Raw genomic sequence first — 20,176 nt, forward strand, 5'->3', positions numbered from 1 at the left:
GCCTTGTCTTGGAAAGAACAAGCTATCGCCAGGGGAAATTTAGGCTGGAGGTGAGGAGAAAGTTCTTCACTGAGAGAGTCATTGGACACTGGAATGGGCTGCCCGGGGAGGTGGTGGAGTCGCTGTCCCGGGGGCTATTCAAGGCAGGATTGGACGTGGCACTTGGTGCCATGGTCTAGCCTTGAGCTCTGTGGTAAAGGGTTGGACTTGATGATCTGTGAGGTCTCTTCCAACCCTGATGATACTGTGATACTGTAATTAATCTTAAGGAATAAATGAGAGTGAAGTTGTCCTAAGGAGCAGTAATAGACTTAGCAAAAAAAAATGTAATAAAGGCTGAGTATTTTGTTTCAGTTTGCATTTGGATACTTCTGCTTGCCCACATCTTATGTAAATGAATATTAATTTTTTCCCCCACAACTTTTATTGCCTAAAGAGACAATTGAGCAACTAACAATAAATGAAACCTATAGATTTTCTTTAGAAGATAAAATTAGAAGCAAAAAGGATAGCACAGATACATATTAAAATAATATTTCATGCTCATAAAATCTCCAGGTGTCTGCAGGAAGGCAAAGCAAAGAAACCTGATGAATTAAAGCCCCATTCCTAGCTTTCCATGCTTTTCCAAGCATAACTCCATTGCTATAAAAAGGACAAAAAGCTCTAAAGGAGTCTTAGGGTGTGCAGAGCAAAGGGGGAGCATCTGCCTACATTTAGTTTCACTGCAAAATCCCATGCAGGGGCTGCAAAGGAGTCTGAGGAGTAGGATTTATGTCTCAACACTGCATTCAGCACTGTTGGGCCACTCCTTGAGTCCTGTGTCCAGTTCTGGGCTTCTTCTTCTCACCCATGGCAGGACCTGTGGCAAGACCTTCAAGCAGGCAAACTCCCAGACAAAGCTCAGCCTCAATAACAACAACAACACAGACTTAGCACCCGTGAGATAAAGGGGGAAGTTGCAAATGGTCAGTAGCCTAACATGGCCCTAGCTAGCCGGGGGGCCAGCCAGGCCCCCCGGCCTTTGAAACCCTCCACCACACACCCAGTGCTCACCCGTGGGCACTCACCTGGGATGCCAGCAGAGGATCCCTTGGCCCGCAATGGGCCCAGCTTGGGGCTGGGCGCCTCCTGCACTGCTTATATGGGGGAGTGAGCAGAGAGGGCAAAGTGGCCACAGCTGGGGTGGGAGGAGACTTCAACTGACCTCAGGTGCTGCAGGGGTGGGGGCAGAATATGCTGCAGGTGGGGTGGAAAAGGGGAGGTGGAGGAGGTGGAGAAAGAAAAACGGGAAGGAAAGGAGAAGGAGGAAAGAAAAAGTGAAAGAGGAGAGGAAAAAAGGAAAGGTAAAGGAAGAGAGAAGAAGAAAGGAAAAGGAGAAGGAAAGAGAAAAGGGAAAGGAGAAGAGGAAAAGAAAAGGACTGGATAAGGCACTTAGTGCCATGGTCTAGTTGACTGGACAGGGCTGGGGTATAGGTTGAAGTGGATGATCTTGGAGGTCTCTTCCAACCTGGTTGATTCTGTGATTCTATGATAACATGTCCAGAGAAGGGCAACAAAGCTGGTGAGGGACCTGGAGCACAGCCCCGTGAGGAGAGGCTGAGGGAGCTGGGGGTGTTTAGGCTGTAGAAGAGGAGTCTCAAGGGTGACCTCTTTGCTGTCTACAGCTACCTGAAGGGAGGTTGTAACCAGGTGGGGGTTGGTCTCTTCTGCCAGGCAACCAGCAACAGAACAAGGGGACACAGTCTCAAGTTGTGGTGGGGGAGGTCTAGGCTGGATGTTAGGGGGAAGTTCCTGGCACAGAGAGTGATTGGCATTGGAATGGGTTGCCCAGGGAGGTGGTGAAGTCACTGTCCCTGGAGGAGGTGAAGCAAAGCCTGGATGAGGCACTTAGTGCCATGGTCTAGTTGTTTGGCTAGGACTGGGTGCTAGGTTGGACTGGATGATCTTGGAGTTCTTTTCCAACCTGGTAGATTCTATGATTAGTTATTTTTTGTTTCTTTTTCACTTGGACATCTTCATTAGAGGTTTATCTCTTCTTTTTCAGGTACATAAAAAATGATAGCTGTAACAGCAATTTCATAACCATTCCAAGTTGAAAGGCACAGCACACTTGATAAAACTAGGTTTGAGTTTTCTACTACTTCATATCAAAGTCTGTAAACCTCTGTCTGGTTGATTGGCTAGGGCTGGGTGCTAGGTTGGACTGGATGATCTTGGAGGTCTCTTCCAACCTGGTTGATTCTATGATTCTATGAGGATTCTTTATGGCTCAGTTCCAACACTGATGAGGCTACTGGGATTTTTAACTGTATCCCTATTAGTTTCAAGAAGCCAGCATGATTCAGCTAGTATAAAGAAAATCACTTTCTTAGGTTGGGAAAGTATGAATAAAAAAATAGAGAGTCCTTCCTGGATCAATTCTGCAAAGTGTCAAGAAAAAAAAAGGAAAAGCTAAGTGAACATAAAATTTATCTTTGGAGACTTGGAAAATGTTTTGCCTTTAATGTGAGCAGTTAAACAAAAATTAAATATACATATTATATTTTAAAATTTAAAAAAAAATAGCTTGTGCTAAAGAAAATAAATGTTACAGATTCACATTAGGACCTAAAAATAACATAAAAATGATTCAAAGTCTTTAAGCTCAAAAATGAATGCGATAAGGGCAGGTTAATTAAGAACCAGCTCTTCCACGGCGATCCTGCTGCTGATTATATATTTCTCTGCAATTCTAAAACTTAATTGCAATATTCTTTTTTGGCAATATCTCTAAAAATTTACTATTTCAAGCTATTTCCATCTCTTCTGTTCCCTCCCCTTGGAGAGCATGGAAAGTGACTTATTTTTGCCCTCCACAGCACAGTGATTCCTAACGCTCTGCACCTCACTTATGTGACATCTGCAATAGGACGTTTTGCATGTCCACTTGATTTTACCACACTCCACTCAAACTACTTCTGATGGGGCTGTCATTCCAGCTTCTCAAAAGAAATCACATTAGTGGCTGCCTGGGTCACATATATGTTTTTAGGCATTTATTTTTAGGCTGTATCCTCATTACTTCCCACCCATTTATTCCCTCTGGTACATGATTTCAACACGTTTGCCCTTTCTATCTCATTGGTGCTGCCAACTCTCAATGTAGAGTTTTGCAAATGTCTTCTTTTTTATGCTGCTGGTTTTCAGATCCTTTCCTGCATCTTTGAAGGCCTGCCCATAGAGTTAGCAGTTAGAACTCATCTAAAATTTCATTGTTAAATCCTCATCAGATGTTCCAACTAAAGAGTCTATGAATGCAAATCTTCAACTTTAAATCCCACAGATGTATGAAAAGACACAGAAAGAAAACCTGAGACTGGAATTTGTTTCCACATATTGCTGTAGGAAGTGAGTATAGAGCCATAGAATCCTTGAATACCTCATGTAAAGAAGTACCTCTTGTATAATGTGTGACTAGACACTGCATGACTCTTCCTCACTGTGTACAGGTGTAAATCCTGTAGCAAAGATAGTGTGAACACTGAAACCTTTCAACTGCTTTATATTAATCCCTAATCTTAGTTCATTTGGCTCTGAGTCTTTACTTGAGATATTCTTCCTAATCATAGAATCACAGAATGGTTTGAGTTGGAAAAGACCTTAAAGATCATCTAGTTCCACCTCCCCACTACCATGGACGGGGACACTTTCCACCAGACCAGGCTGCTCAAGGCCCCATCCAATCTGACCTTCATGGCACAGATTTACAGAGTGCATTGTGTTGGAAGGGACCCTAAAAGGTCATCTTGTCTAACCCCCGTTGCAGTCAGCAGGGACACCTCTAACTAAATCAGGCCACCCAGGGCCACATCAAATCTGACCCTGGATGTCCCCAGGGATGGGTTCTTGACCATATCCCTGGGAAACCTGTTTCAGTATTTCATCACTCTCATTGTGAAGAACTTCCTCCTGATGTCCAATCTAAATTTACCCTGCTCCAGTTTCAATCTATTGCTCCTTGTCCTATCATTACAAGTCCTTCTAAACAGTCCTTCTTGAACCTTTCTGTAGGTCCCCCTCAGATAATTAAACGTGGTTATAAGGTTTGCCTGGAGTTTTCTCTTCTCCAGGCTGAACAGATCAAATTCTTTCAGCCTTCTGATCATCTTTCTTAGATTTCAGAGGTAGGGAAATACTTCGTGAATTTGAGTTCCCTTGCTTGACATTTTCTAACCTGCTTGTGGGAAGTAGCTGTCAGAGTGAGAAAAACTCTCTATTCATTGAAGAGTGGTAAAGTAACTTTCTCAACCCATAAACAAACCACTGCAGAGCCAGGCTAAAGGCCAAATTAAAATCCACATACGACAGTGTGCCTCCAAACCAGTGATGGCACAGAATCCTAGAATCAACCAGGTTGGAAGATGTGGATGGATTTCTTGCTGACAGAGAGCACGACTTGATAAACATGAGCAATCTGTGCTGTGAAGAGCACCCTTGAGCCCACCTTGGAGACAGGAACTAAAGTGATGAAACAAACCCCCACGTCCAGCTGCAAGGGAGCAGGATCTGCTGGCTGTAGGAGGCTGACTCATAAATGTTTTCATTAAGCCTTACCCTATCTGTATCTCTCACACAACCTTAGCCTATCTGTGCCTTATGTCTATACCAATCCTGAAGTTAGCTGAGCATGCCTCTTCCAAGTTAGCAGATAAGTCGCTGTATCACTGCAATAAATTGGAGCATGACTTTTAACCACATTGGTGTTCCTAGCGTGACTGAGAGGAAGAGACCTCCAAGACCATCCAGTCCAACCTAGCACCCAGCCCTAGCCAAACAACTAGACCATGGCACTAAGTGCCTCAGCCAGGCTTTGCTTCAACACCTCCAGGGATAGCGACTCCAGCACCTCCCTGGGCAGCCCATTCCAATGCCAATCACTCTCTCTGCCAACAACTTCCTCCTAACATACAGCCTAGACCTGATCCAGCGCAACTTGAGACTGTGTCCCCTTCTTCTGTTGCTGGTTGCCTGACAGAAGAGACCAACCCCACCTGGCTACAGCCTCCCTTCAGGTAGTTGTAGTCAGCAATGAGGTCTGCCCTGAGCCTCCTCTTCTGCAGGCTGCACACCCCCAGCTCCCTCAGCCTCTCCTTACAGGACTGTGCTCCAGGCCCCTCATTGGCTTTGTCACCCTTCTCTGGGCACATTTCAGTATCTCAACATCTTCTGCTGGGTTGTTTCCAGTATCATAGAATCAGTCAGGGTTGGAAGGGACTGCAAAGATCATCTATCTCCAACCCCCCCAGCAATGGGCAGGGACACCCTACCCTAGTGTAGGCTGGCCAAAGCCTCATCCAGCCTGGCCTTAAACACCTCTAGGGATGGGGGGCATCTTCTGTTTTGACTGCATTGTTCAATACAGTCACTGTGGATCTCATAGGACTGTGACCCTTCTCTTTTCTTCTGCATTTCTTTAGTTTCAGTTTGAAAGGGAAAATAACAACAACAACAAAAGAATATGAAACATTTAAGACACTGTAGTATGAATTGTTTATAAGTTTTTGACAGCTGTGATGGTAAATGTTGTGTGAGTGCTGCTAAGGTCTCTTGTTTGCATATATATATTTATAACCTGCTTAGGCTTTGGCAGTCTTTATCTTCCTGGGATATTTTTACCCTTCTCTCTAGACTAAACTCCAACACTGATATAACAAAGCCCTTCAATTTCTTATGGTCTATCATACAGTGGAATCTATCTCTCTTTGTTGTTGTTTTGAGGCATGGGATTGTTTTTTTTAAGAGAAGAATAGATATCTAAAGTTCTTTTTCCCAAGCACACATCCTCATATCTCCATCGTGTGCTGTTTTGGTGCTTCGCAAGCATTTCCTGCTGTGTAACCAACTCGCTGGTGATGTTGTAACTCTGTGCACTCATTACTCCTCTACACACACTGCTGAAAATATAATGAGACAGAGGAGTCTGGATTAGAGGCTGCTAAAACACATCCTTTTACGAGTGTCGTGCTGCAGCTGCTGTGATGTATCGTGTCAATTATGCTGCTGAGTATGCATTCTGAGAGCGCTTAGTAAAATACGTTATTGCATTAACTTGCTTCTTCCCCCCCTTTTCTCTCATTCCCTGAAAGAGTGAGGGCCAGATTCTGAAAGGAATTGTACAGTTTTACACCAGCTGGAGAGCTGACCTCTACGTTACCTTTCAGAGAAAGCAGCCCTGGAGTTTCAATTTAATTAAAACTCAACTGTCCAAATGAATTAAAGTTTGGTTTAATATCAACACTTTTAAATCCTGCAGAAGATAGGGAAATAAATCTCTAACCTTTGCATTTGGTGTGTTCCTAGAATTAGTTGATGGCCCACACAGAGCAGTCACGAGATTTTGTTACACCTGAGGTGAATTTGCTCCAAAGATCTTCTCCACATAGAATCACAGAATCAGTCAGGTTGGAAAAGACTTCCAAGATCTTCCAGTCCAACCTAGCACCTAACCCTGTCCAATCAACTAGACCATGGCACTAAGTGCCTCATCCAGGCTTTGCTTCAACAACTCCAGGGATGGTGGCTTCAACACCTCCAGGGACAGCAACTCCACCACCTCCCTGGGCAGCCCATTCCAATGTCAATCTCTCTCTCTGACAACAACTTCCTCCTAACATCCAGCCTAGACCTGCTCCAGCACAACTTGAGACTGTGTCCCCTTGTTCTCTTGCTGCTTGCCTGGGAGAAGAGATCAACCCCACCTGGCTACAGCCTCCCTTCAGGTAGTTGTAGACAGCAATGAGGTCTGCCCTGAGCCTCCTCTTCTGCAGGCTGCACACCCCCAGCTCCCTCAGCCTCTTCTCACAGGGCTGTGTTCCAGGCCCCTCACCAGCTTTGCTGCCCCTCTAGACACATTCCAGTATCTCAACATCTCTCAGACATAAATGTATTTCAGTTTTATAACAAGGGAAGCATCAATAGTGTTTGGCAGAGTGTAATACAGAGGCATTTTAGCTACCTGCATCCAGTCTAACTTCAGACAGACAAGGGATGTAGCTATGGAGGTCCAGCAAACAAACCTGGTTGGGAAACACGTTGTGTTTGCTTGGACACAGTACTGTTACAGCACTCAGGTCATGTCCTGTGTCCCACATTTTATTGATCTTAGCACAGTGTTAGCTCACAGTCTCTGTGATATGCATTGTGAAATGGGCTCTGAGACCACAATGTCAATGTTTTGATAACAGCTGTTTAAACTTGCCTATCCAAATCCACAGTGAATCACAAAATCATAGATTGATTTTGATTGGAATAGATCTTAAAGATCATCTAGTTCCAGACTCCCTGCTAAGGGCAAGGACACCTTCCCCAAGACCAGGCTGCTCAAGGCCTCATCCAACCTGGCCTTGAGCACCTCCAGGGAGGGGACATCAACAACCTCCCTGGGCAACCTGTTCTGATGTCTCACCACCCTCACTGGAAAGAATTTTGTCCTGATAGCCAGTCTAAATTTGCTCTTTTTCATCTTAAAGCTATTGCCCCTCATCTTAATACTACAAGCCCCTGTAACACATGAACTCTCAGGAGCCAGGTGATGTTCAAAATGCAGCAGAAGCTACATACCTGAATTCAGGTCTTAATTCCTCTGAAAAGATTAGGCAATGACTCACATTTACATTTAAAAATCCATGCTCAGACATCTCAGACCTGATTCTATGATGCTTTAATGAGTATGATTTTGAAAATAGTCCATAAAAAGTGTTCAGTTCTCACAAAAGTGCTATGGGAGTTGACCACAGCAAAGATTTGGAGTACAGTTTCTAGCTATTTTCTGAAAGTCTTAATTGTGAGCTCTCCCCTTTGCAAAATGTTCCTTTGGTCTTGCATGAAGGCATTTTGATATCATAGAACCATAGAATCAGGCAGGTCTGGAAGGGACCACAAGGATCATCTAGTTGCAACCTTCCTGCCATGAGCAGGGACACCCTACCCTAGAGCAGGCTGACCACAGCCTCATCCAGCCTGGCCTTAAATATCCTAAGAGAGTGGAAAACTTGAAATTTCAGAATCATAGAATCAACCAGGTTGGAAGAGATCTCCAACATCATCCAGTCCAACCTAGCACCCAGCCCTGTGCAATCAACTAGACAGAGGTTCACAGGCTTTGAAATGAAGTAGTAGAAAACTCAGACCTAGTTTTATCAAGTGTGCTGTGCCTTTCAACTTGGAATGGCTATGAAATTGCTGTTACAGCTATCATTTTTTATGTACCTGAAAAAGGAGAGACCATCCAGCTCAATCACTCTGCTAAAGCAGGGTCATTCACAGCAGGTTGCCCAGAATTAAAATGTCCAACCAGAGAATCATAGAATCAGAGAATCAACCAGGTTGGAAGAGAGTTAGCCAGGCTAACTTAGCACCCAGCTCTGTCCAATCAACCAGACCATGGCACTAAGTGCCTCATCCAGGCTTTGCTTCAACACTTCTAGGGATGGGACTCCACCACCTCCCTGGGCAGCCCATTCCAATGCCAATCACTCTCTTTGGCAAGAACTTCCTCCAGGCTCTGATCATTTGCTCAATTTCTCAGCTCCAAATCTTTAAACTTCCCCACAAACTGATTGGAGAAATTGAGGGCAAGAAAGGTTCAAGCTCCAGATTTCAGAAGTGTCAGAAATGTAGCTGTTTGTACAAAGCTCTGAAACCTCCACCTCTAGAATTTGGCAGAAGTCTGACAAAAGCTTGAGGCTCTACATTGTGGCAGCATTTCTACATTTGATTGCAGCAATTACTTGAACCCACAGAAAATAGCATTCGAGTATGAGGTGTGAAAGGAAGAAAATGAAGCAAGAAAGCTTTTTCAGACAAAACAAAGCCACAAAAAAAAACCCTGTCAGCATTTCTGTCTCAGTTTTGAGTCAGAAACTAATTTCAGTACTCTTAAGTTTCCTCTCTAGCAGCCCATCATTCATGGGTTAATTGTAGGTAATCAGATAGACTTACTACCACAAGAGAGCTCCGTTCTTACAAACTATCTCAAATCTGAAGTTCTTAGAGGCAGCAGAATGCTTAAATCTCTCATAGAAAAAAAAAAAAAGAGAAAGGGAAAAAAAAAAGAGAAAGGGAAAAAAAGTGGTTTTGGGAAAGAAAGAAAAGCAAATTGCACAATAAAATTTAATTGAAATTGGAGGGCATTTTCTCCAGGATGTTTATTCTTTCTCACTCAGATGGAATAAATGGGCTGTAATCTGGCTGCAAATAGCTGGTGGGAAACTCAATTTATGCATCTGTTCTTCAGTTGCCTCCTGTTCTCTCATTGAGCTGTGGCTTTTTGGATCCTGAGGTAGTACCTACGTTGCATTGCCCTGCCTCAGCTCCCTTGAAGGATCATAGCATAGTAGAAACATTCAGGCTGGAAAAGCCATCTGGGATCATCAAGTCCAACCATTAACCTTGCTCTGCAAAGTTCATTCCTAATCCATATCCTCATGCACCACATCTAAATGACCTTTACACACATCGAGGGATGGTGACCAGCTTGTTCCAATGTCTGACCAATTCCTGTGGAAAAGTTTTCCTAATGTCTACACTTTGGCTATAACAACCTCAAGCAGCACTACAGGCTGGGGACAGAGTGGCTGGAGAGCAGCCAGGCAGAATGAGACCTGGGGGTGCTGGTAGACAGTAGCTGAACATGAGCCATCAGTGTGCCCAGGTGGCCAAGAGAGCCAATGGCACCCTGGCCTGCATCAGGGTGTGGCCAGTAGGACAAGGGAGATTATTCTGCCTCTGTACTCAGCACTGGTCAGGCCACACCTTGGGTGCTGTGTCCAGTTCTGGGCTCCTCAATTCAAGAGAGATGTTGAGGTGCTGGAAGGTGTCCAGAGAAGGGCAACAAAGCTGGTGAGGGGCCTGGCACACAAACCCTATGAGGAGAGGCTGAGGAAACTGGGGGTGTTCAGCCTGCAGAAGAGGAGGCTCAGGGCTCACCTCATTGCTGTCTACAACTATCTGAAGGGAGGCAGTAGCCAGGTGGTGTTGGGCTCTTCTGCCAGGCAACCAGCAATAGAACAAGGGGACACAGTCTCAAGTTGTTCTGGGGAGGTCTAGGCTGGATGTTAGGAGGAAGTTGTTGTGAGAGAGAGTGATTGGCATTGGAATGGGCTGCCCAAGAAGGTGGTGGAGTTGCAGTCCCTGGAGGTGCTGAAAAAAATATTGGACGAGTCCCTTAGTGCCATGGTTGACTGGCTAGGGCTGGGTGCTAGGTTGGCCTGGCTGATCTTGGAGTTCTCTTCCAACCTGGTTGATTCCATGATTCTACGATTCTAGTCTGATCCTCCCCTGCTGCAGTTTGACTCCATTCCCTCTTGTTCTGTTACTAATTACCTGTGAGAAGAGACCAGCACCAACCTCTGTGCAACATTCTTTCAGATAGTTGTAGAGAGTGATAAGGTCTCCCCTTAGCCTCCTCTTCATCAAACTAAACAGCCCCAGCTTCTTTAGTTGTTCTTCATGAGGTTTGTTCTCCAGGCCCTACACCAGCCTCGTTACCCTCCTCTGCACTTGCTCTGGAGTGGAAGAAGGTGCCTAGCACTTGATGAGCCAGCAGTGGTGGCCTTGCCTAACTGTGTTTATCCTTTTGAACAATGCAGTAAGAATACTCAATAATATTTAATTTGCCATGAGACCATTGTGTTTGCTTTGCATTCTGTAGGCATTTGGACTTAGTGTAGAAGTGCTTTTTGTTCAGCTTTGGACCTCTCAGCTCCAAGAAGGACATTGAGATGCTTGAACAACCAAGAGCCTTGAACATAATATCTATAAGAAATGAGGGGAGGATTGGAATTGTTTAACATTCAGGAGAGCAGGCTGAGAGAGGACCACATCATCCTCCACAGCTGCCTCAAAGGATATTGGAGCCAGCTGGTGTTGGTCTCTTCTTGCATGAATCTAAGGATGGGGCAAGAGGTTCAGTTTGGATGTGGGGAAAAATCTCTTCCCAGAAATGTTTCTCAAGCACTGGAACCATTCTGCCCATGGAGCTGGTGAAGTCACCACCTCCCTGGAGGGATATAAAACCTGCATGGACTTGGTGCTGATGAAGTGGCTTAGGGCTAAACAGTTTAGCAAGAGTGGTAGGATTGTAAGCTCTAAACAAGCAGTTGGACTTGATGGTCTCAAGGCTCTCTTCCAACCTGAACAGTTCTATGATTCTGTGGCTCTGTGAATCACTAGTGAAAGTGGTGGATTTTGGGCTTCCAGCAAACAGGAATTGGAGTAATTTGAGCAGGAGCACACTGCTGTCTCCCAGCTGCATTACACTGAAAAAGATGAAGGAAATCTGTGCTATGCAGAGCTCTCTCCCACCTACCCACCCTTGAAAATAACACTTAAATCTGTGCTATGCAGAGCTCTCGCCCATCTACCCACCCTTGAAAACAACACTTAATTAGCTGTTAGGAGTATAGATGCATAGATTCAGGGTCATACAGCAAGGTCATTCTGCCAGTGGGCAATGACAGGACATGTCAGAATCACACTGGATGCTACAGCAGCTCGTGACCTTCATGCCTTGTTCACGCCGTCCATCAATCAGCACAGAAAAGAAGTCATTCACATGCACTAAGGTCATTGCATAGTCCCAGGTCTCAGGTCAGAGCACCTTCCCCTGGGCCTCCAGCTGTGGTTACACCTTCAGTAGGTGCAAATTAGCATGGTTGTGCACAAGAGAGAGTAACATTGAGTTGGAAGAGCTGAGAATATTGCTCATTAAAGCTACCACGCATGGAAAGGACAATATTTTCCAGCTTTGTTTGCATTCTGCTTTCATGCCTGCACTGGATTTTATTAAAGGAGAGAAGGGCACACCCCCTCATCTTACCAGGGATGGTACAAGGGAGAACTAACAGCTACCAGTGCATCTGAAGAGAAATTGTCATCAGAAAAAAAGCCTCAAAACTGAAGTAGTGTGGATCAGTAATATTTCAAACACAACAGGATGTACATTCATGTAAATGTATATGCAAATCAGCTGCAGCCCTCAGGCACTTGGTGAGCTTCCAGTGAGACCCTTGAGGCTGCAAACTGTTGATTTAGCATGTGAGCCTAACCACTTCCACTGAAATGCAGGCATTAAAACAATATTGAGAGAATGTATGTACCAGAGGCTTTTAAATCAGCTAAATATTGAAATAGGCTCTGGGTAGCTCCCATGGACATTGGATTTCCAGCTGGAAAACGTTGTGATTTTACCTTTCTTAATGTGGATTAAAGCATTGCCTATGTGATTAACTCAAAGCCTCAATGGCTTGTACTCATGTTACCTTTAAGGATGATTATGTCACAGCCAACTTGATTACAAACAAATTTGATCAGCAAACTTAGTTCATCTCTGCTGTACAGAATTTGCACTGAATGTTTTGGTTTGGTTTATTTTTTTTAACGAGGTAATTAATTGAACAGGGAGGCTTTGATTTTAATTCTCGCCTCTTAATGCTTTCCTTTCCCTGTGAAGCAATTTAGGTTTTAGGAATTAAAAGCTTGATTACAAAAACTTCTCAAAATGTTATCTTCCTGCCAGCAGTCCCACAAAAGAATGTGTCAAGAAAGACCTGTTAAAAAAAAAAGGAGAGAGAAGAAAGAAAAAATTCTACTGTCTCATATCTTACTGCATCCAGTTCTGCAGCCCCTATTATAAGATGGATGTGGAGATGCTGGACCGTGTCCAGAGAAGGGCCATGAGGATGCTCAGAGGGCTGCAGCAGCTCTGATACAAGGACAGACTGAAAGACTGGAGGCTGTTCAGTCTGGAGAAGAGGAGACTCCCAGGTGACCTTCTTGTGGCTTTCTGGTATCTGAAGGGGCCTACATAAAAGCTGGGCAGGGACTTTTTAGGCTGTCAGGGAGTGACAGGACTGGGGGGAATGGAGCAAAGCTGGAGGTGGGGAGATTTAGGCTGGACGTGAGGAGGAAGTTGTTGAGCATGAGAGTGGTGAGAGGCTGGAATGGGTTGCCCAGGGAGGTAGTTGATGCCCCATGCCTGGAGGTGTTTAAGGCCAGGCTGGATGAGGCTGTGCCAAGCCTGATGTAGGGTAGGGTGTCCCTGGGCATGGCAGGGAGGTTGGAACTAGCTGATCCTTGTGGTCTCTTCCAACCCTGACTGATTCTATGATTCTATGATTGATGAATTAGAGTGAAGAATGTAAGAATTGTTCAAGTATTCCTTGTTTTAACTATATAGGAAGAAAAATGTTTCATTATGTGTTGCTTTCCAAAGAGAAATTCCTAGACATTGGGAAAATAGGTATTTATTGATGGTGATTTTTTGTTGGTGTTGCTGGATGGCTTTTTTTCTTTTTCTGTTTTTCAGAAGAGAAATTGAGCTTAATTATTCTCAAGTGATAGTAGATCTATTATTGATTTGGCTCTGTAACTCAAGTCTCAATGGATCCCTCTCCATGTCCCATGCATAGGATGATAGACCTTACTCTAGTAAGGCAGCACTAGTCAGGGAAGCTGGATAGAGTAGGAACTGAATGGCCAAGAGAAGACACAGACCCAGTTTGTCAATGGCAAAGCTGGTGAGGGGCCTGGAACACAGCCCTGTGAGAAGGGGCTGAGGGAGCTGGGGGTGTGCAGCCTGCAGAAGAGGAGGCTCAGAGGTGACCTCACTGCTGTCTACAACTACCTGAAGGGAGGTTGTAGCCAGGTGGGGGTTGGTCTCTTCTCCCAGGCAACCAGCAAGAGAACAAGGGGACACAGTCTCAAGTTGTGCCTGGGGAGGTCTAGGCTGGATGTTAGGAGGAAGTTGTTGGCAGAGAGAGTGATTGGCATTGGAATGGGCTGCCCAGGGAGGTGGTGGAGTCTTTGTCCCTGGAGGTGTTGAAGAAAGGACTGGATGAGGCACTTAGTGCCATGGTCTGGATAACTGGCTAGGGCTGGGTGCTAGGTTGGCCTGGATGATCTTGAAGGTCTCTTCCAACTTGGTTGATTCTATGATTCTATTATTCACAGTTTAAAATCAGCAGTCTTTCTAAGATGCATCTATGGAGAGAACAACAACAAAATAAAGGCCTTTCCTGGCTGGTTTTGTGCTTCTCCTTTTCAAGACAAACAGGGGTTTTTTTGTGGTTTTTTTTTTTTTTTTTTGTTCAGTTCAGTATTCTGACAATAGAAATTTGTAATGCAAATGCTTCCCATCTTCCCATGAAAGCCAAGTAAAAAGCAAGGGCTTCATGTATCAGCACTGTCGAATGTGATGTGAGAACCATTTACTAGAGTCTCTTGCAGCAAACTGACCAAATCAGATTTGCTGATGGACTACAGCTTACATCTGTACCCATCTCGGCAAAGGAGTGCAGAGGAAACACTCACCCTGTGCTGTCTATAAGCAACTTTCCACATGCACAAGGTCCATTATGTGAGCAATTAGTGAGCAGGGTTGAGTTTTACATTGCAACACAAATCTTCTTGAAAAAGGGGAAGAAAATCAGTGAATAGAGAGGAGAATTTTTTTTCAGACACTGCTTTGTCTCTGTTGGAGGACTTTTCCAACCTCATTGATTCTATGATTCTATGAACTGGAGAAAAAGGAGTCTGCAAGGAGACCTTCTGGCTCTCTACAACTCCTGTCAGGAAGTTGGAGGCAAGTGGGGTTTATCTCTTCTTCTAAGGAACAAGTGACAGGGACCTCAAATTGTGCAAGGATGGACATGAGAAGAAATTTCTTCTCTGGAAGAGGCTGCTTTGGGAAGTAGTGGAGTTTAAAGGATGATGTAAAAGGTGCTGAATTTACTGGTGACCTGGCTATGCTGGGTTAATCACTGGAGTCAGTGATCTTAAAGGTCTCTTCCAATCAAAACAATTTCATGATTTCTTGATTCTGTGAGTTTGAATTCTATCAGTTAAGTTGGCCCTGGTTAGTCATAAATTACCTTACCAGAGAGGAAAACTCTGCCCTCGTTTTAATGTTTAAAATGTTCCTGCAATGAGACTGAAGACAAATGAGATCAGAGAGATGGGCAGCATAGTGTTCTGCAGAAAGACTATGTGATCTGATGGGCAGCTCTCAGGTGAGATTGACTCTTTGTTGGATCTGCTGCCCTGCCAGCTGTGCCACCTGAACAGCCAAAGGCCATCCTGCACCTGTGGATGACCAGCTCTGAGATGGGGTTTGCTGCCATGTGTCTGGCTCACAATAGATGGGACAGGAGGAGTATTCTCCATGTAGCTGCAGTTGACTTAAATGGCTGCTGCCAAGCCACAAATTCAGGTTGTATCCTTCACACTTTCCTGGCACTCCCAAGGATGTAAATTTATATTTACTTGAACAGCAGCTAAGGTAGCTGGAAAGTGCAGTTGGAATCAGATAGTCACAGAATCAGTCAGTGTTGGAAGGGACCACAAGGATCAGCTATTTCCAACCCTCCTGCCATGGGCAAGGGCACCCTGCCCTAGATCAGGCTGGTCAGAGCATCATCTATCCTGGCCTTAAACACCTCCAGGGACAGAGCCTCAACCACCTCCCTGGGCAACCCATTCCAGCCTCTCACCACTCTCATGCTGAACAACTTCCTCCTCTTAGTTTTAAATGAAGTTAACGTTGTAAGATCCAACGGACACAATGGATCCTAAATCACTTCTTGTTTCATCATAATGCATATTACACATTAAAAGCTTCATCATTAATGCATATTCAACTGCAAGTTAAAATTCTATTTGCTCTTCAGTGCTGGAAATGAGCTGAGAGAGGTTATTTCAAACAAGGAATATGTGGGCTACAGAGCTGCTCCAAAGAAGAAAGGTCTGGAGACAAAGTCTTACAAGGAGCAGCTGTGGGAACTGGGATGTTTAGTCTGGAGGATGCTGAGGGGAGATCTCATTGCTCTCTACAACTCCTTGAAAGGAGATTACAGTGAGATCTCTTTTCTCTATGCAATGACAGGAAATGGCCTGGAATTGTTCCAGGAGAGGTTTAGATTGGAGATTGTGAAAAATCATTTTCCTGCAAGAGTGGTCAGGCATTGGAACAGACTGACCAGGAAGGTGGTGGAGTCACTGTGCCTGGAGGTGCTCAGGAAACATGTGGACACCATACAGAGTTCAATGACCATGATAGTATTGGGTCAATGGTTGGACTCAATGACTTTAGAAGGTCTACAATTCTAAGAGTTGTTGCTTTATATGATACCTGCCAGGGCACTGATCATAGCCAAGCATCCTTCAGTGCTGTAAGTGACCTATGGCAGTCAGTGGGCAGGATGCTTTGTCTGACAAATTGCTATGAAGAGTTCCTTGTAGGAAATAAGATGTGTCAGAACCACATCCAAATTGTTCCAAGAGTCAGTTAAAACAAACTAATACATTAAAAAGTCTGTCTATATATGCAGCTGCTGAGTACACAGGTAAATAAATTTGCCTTGATGATCAAGAACTTCCATAAGTGCCACCTGCATCATTCAAAGTATGTAGCACTCCTCAATGGCAGCATCTTTAGTGTGTTAGGCCCTCTTCTAAACAAGAATCTTCACTTGCCATTGGAATGGGCTGCCCAGGGAGGTGGTGGAGTCACCATCCCTAGAAGTGTTGAAGAAAAGCCTGGCTGAGGCACTTAGTGTCATGATCTAGTTGATTGGCTAGGGCTGGGTGCTAGATTGGACTGGATGATTTTGGAGGTGTCTTCCAACCTGGTTGACTCTATGATTCTATGATTGTCAATTGAATGCTTTGATTCACATTAGAAAGCATGGAACAAAACCCATTGTCCTGCTAACCTTTGTTTATTAATCAAAATGCACCTCCAAAGAAGCAGCAGGAAACACTTCTGCAGGTTGCTATGGAAGGAGCTCTCCTACCTTGATGGCAGTGGAGGCAATCTGGATGTGGTGGAGTCTGCGCAGTGTGCTGTCCCTGTCGATGAAGTAGGAGGCTGCAAGCTGATGCAGAGTCTCCAGAGTCACGGCAGAGCTGTTGGTGCTGGGATCACTTCCTTCTGACCTCTTGCTCAGCTTCCGTTTGTCCACAAAAATTGTGAGTGACTCCTCTCCTGAGCAGGAAAACAGAAACCACAGCATTCATCAGTGACATCTTCTGCAAGCCTCATTTTTCCAGAAACAAGGTGGCAAGCTGAATTTTACCCTAGCTGGTGTCTGATATCCCTTTCTGGTGGCAGGGGTAGTTTGCTAGTTTGAAGCAGGGTAGAATATTTTGGTGAGAAAAAGTGGATTGTAGGCTGTGAAAGGAAAACAATGGTGATGTCTGCTTCCCTCAGAGTCTTGCTGAACAAGAAGAAAGTAAACATTAGATAACACTCTGGCCATTTTGTGACACTCTCGGGCTGGGCTCTGACTGAGATGCATCTCCCTAACCTCACTGCCACTCACCTTTGCTTCTTAACCTCTTGGCTGAACCTCTATTCTTCCTTAGGACTGGGGTAAGGTTGAGAGGGGCAGGGGGAAGGTGCAGGGGTGGTTGAGAGCCCCTCCTGGGGACTCAGGTTTCTGGGAGGGGAGTTGTGCTTCTGTATTACCTTTTACCTTGTCTATTTCTGTCTATAACTGTATAAACTGTAAATATCTGCTTGTATATTGTGCTGCTGTAAATAAATAGCTTCATTTATATTTCCAGAGCCGGCTGAGACTAGTTGGGTACTTCTAAAGTGTGGGGGGGGGCAGGGTACACTCAAACCATCACAGGTATCAGTATCTAGGTAATGGACAACAGAAACTACTCCTAGTATTTTATGCTTTGTTGTTGTTGTTAGTTTTGTTACCTCTTATGTATAGCTAAGCAATAGGACAGATTTATGCCTAAAATGCAATGGCACTGGAGCTAAGTCTGCTGTACTAACTCCTGCTTGAAAGCCAGGTAGAGATGTAGCCACTGAATTTAAATCACATATAAAATGTATTTACTTCCAAGATTGCTTTCCCTGCCCAAGGCTGAGGGGTTGGAACTAGATGACCTCTAATGTCCCTTCCAACCCAAACTGGTTTACAGTTCCATGACTGCCTTCATTGCTTGTTATTTGATGTTAGTGTAAAAGAAAATATCTGAGACAAATTTTTCTCCTCATTTTCTCATACCTGACTCCCTGTTACAAAACCCAAAGCAAAATCTCACTTGTTTTACTGGGCAAATTATTAAGAAACACTTAATATTAAGAAACACTAAATATTAAGAAACAAAGCTTTCTGCCATCTCCCTTATCACTCCATAGTTCTCAGTTGCTCAGAGAGTCACAAACCTGGTCCTTGCTTGAGCAGAAGGTCTCACCAAGGCAAACACTATAGACTCCTGTGCCCAAATGCATCACCAGCATCATATGGGGTTTTCAAGACTCAAGTTGGTTTGGGTTGTCTTTTTCTTCTTTGTAGTATCAATGAAGGCTTCTTGCATAGGGTCATGTTGGACATCTTTGGCAAGCACAACCAACAAGTTCTGACAGCACTGGAGGCTGGACTTAGATGGCTTTTAAAGGTCCCTTCCAACCCAAATCATTCTCTCATTTTCTGAGCCTGTGTTTGGTGGTGCAACCTGTTCTGATGGGAGGTGTCCTTGCCTATGGCAGGGGCTTGGAACTGGATGATCCTTGAGGTCCCTTCCAGCCTCTAAACCATTCTATGGTTTTGCAATTCTGTGTTAAATGTTTAAAGGAATTTTCCATGTGTTTGTTTATTTCATGGACAATTCCGTCTTGTACTCCAGGCTAAGCAAGAATTCATTCATTTAGTAACATCTTTAGTCAAAACTGTTTGAAAAATTAATTAGAAAACTTAATTAATTGACTCAACCTTTTCCTCTGTGCAACTTATGTCCAAAGTAACTGCAAAAAAACACTTGTCTCTCTTTCTGAGCCTGTGTTTGGTGGTGCAACCTGTTCTGGTGGGGGCCGTCCCTGCCTATGGCAAGGAGTTGAAACTGGATGATCCTTGAGGTCCCTTCCAACCTAAACCATTCTATGATTCTGTGATTCTATGTACATTAGTGCCATGGTCTAGTTGAATGGATAGAGCTGGGGGATAGGTTGGACTGGATGATCTTGGAGATCTCTTCCAACCTGGTTGATTCTATGATTCTCTCCATGATTAATCTCAAGAGTCAATGTATATACATATAAAATACACCTGCATTTTAGGTGCTGAGCAACTCCACTCAATGACATTTCCTTGTTCCTGGAAAGGAAGCTACCCTGGTAGGGCCTGGCTTGCCACTTGAGATAGTTTCGTTGTTCACCCATCTGCTACTGTGGCATTTTGCCCATTCAGAAGATGAGATGGCAGCCTTGGATGAGTTTGTGTGCCAAAAAGTAATAGTTGTAGAGAGTATAGTATGTAGGATGAAAACATGGCATCATCTTTAGAGGGAGGTAATCTTGGTGGTGAGCAATGCTATGTGAAGAATGCATGTGTCCCTGTGGGGGAACACATCTGTTGACCACATTGACACACAGCTACCTTGGCTTGCAAAACTCACTTCTGTTTGGAGAAAGAGGAGTATAACCACATTCAGCTATGTACCTTAGAGTGTTTCTTAGTTTCTCACAAGTTCAGAAGACAGTCAGGCTCTTCAGAACTTGCACAGGTACAACTACCATTATCCTTGAGCCTTCTATCTAATTAGTCCTGCCAGGCTTGTCCAGTATGCTCATTTTGTCCTGGAAGGGACAGCTGCTGCCCAGGACAGCTGGCTATTCCAGCTGGAGCCTGCCTCTATTTTCACCACTATATTTACACTTCCCTTCTTACACATTCATAGTGGGTAATTATTATTTTTTTTTTTTGGTCATCAGAGCAGGGATTCATTGCTGAACTCCAAAGAACTGAGGAATAAAGAAGCCTTTGTAAGTAACAGGATTTCCCAGCACAGTCCCCACTTTTTCTGCTGTATTAAGTAGACATAGGTTGACATTTTATTTAACTGCTGCCATAAACCTCCTGCAAAGCAGATCAGGGTTGCTTGGCTTGGCAGGCATGAGCACGTTGCATTAGCACAGGCTTGTGCAGCTCGTTTTGCTGGGCTGCAGATATTAGGAGGTGCCAGTGCTGTGGCCAGGTGGGCCATTAGTCACACCACGCTGCATCTGTGCCAACAGCCATGAGCAGAGAACTGAAGAAACCTGGCAAAGTCTGATGATGTGTGCTTTGAGAGACATTTCCCATTAAAACCTGCTCTAGATTTCAGTGTTGCTGGAGTTCAA

At 44.4% G+C, this 20,176-nt stretch overlaps 1 protein-coding gene across 1 annotated transcript in view; it reads right to left on the reverse strand.

Moving 5' to 3' along the window:
• The window catches only part of BRINP3 (BMP/retinoic acid inducible neural specific 3), a 265,788-nt gene that overhangs the window by 92,459 nt on the left and 153,153 nt on the right, over positions 1-20,176 (reverse strand). The window contains exon 4 of the mRNA XM_064148046.1: positions 16,833-17,023. Coding sequence (XP_064004116.1) covers positions 16,833-17,023 — 191 coding nt within the window. The remainder of the gene's footprint in view (positions 1-16,832; positions 17,024-20,176) is intronic.

Source organism: Pogoniulus pusillus, chromosome 8 (genome assembly GCF_015220805.1).
Source record: "Pogoniulus pusillus isolate bPogPus1 chromosome 8, bPogPus1.pri, whole genome shotgun sequence".
Taxonomy (NCBI): Eukaryota; Metazoa; Chordata; class Aves; order Piciformes; family Lybiidae; genus Pogoniulus; species Pogoniulus pusillus.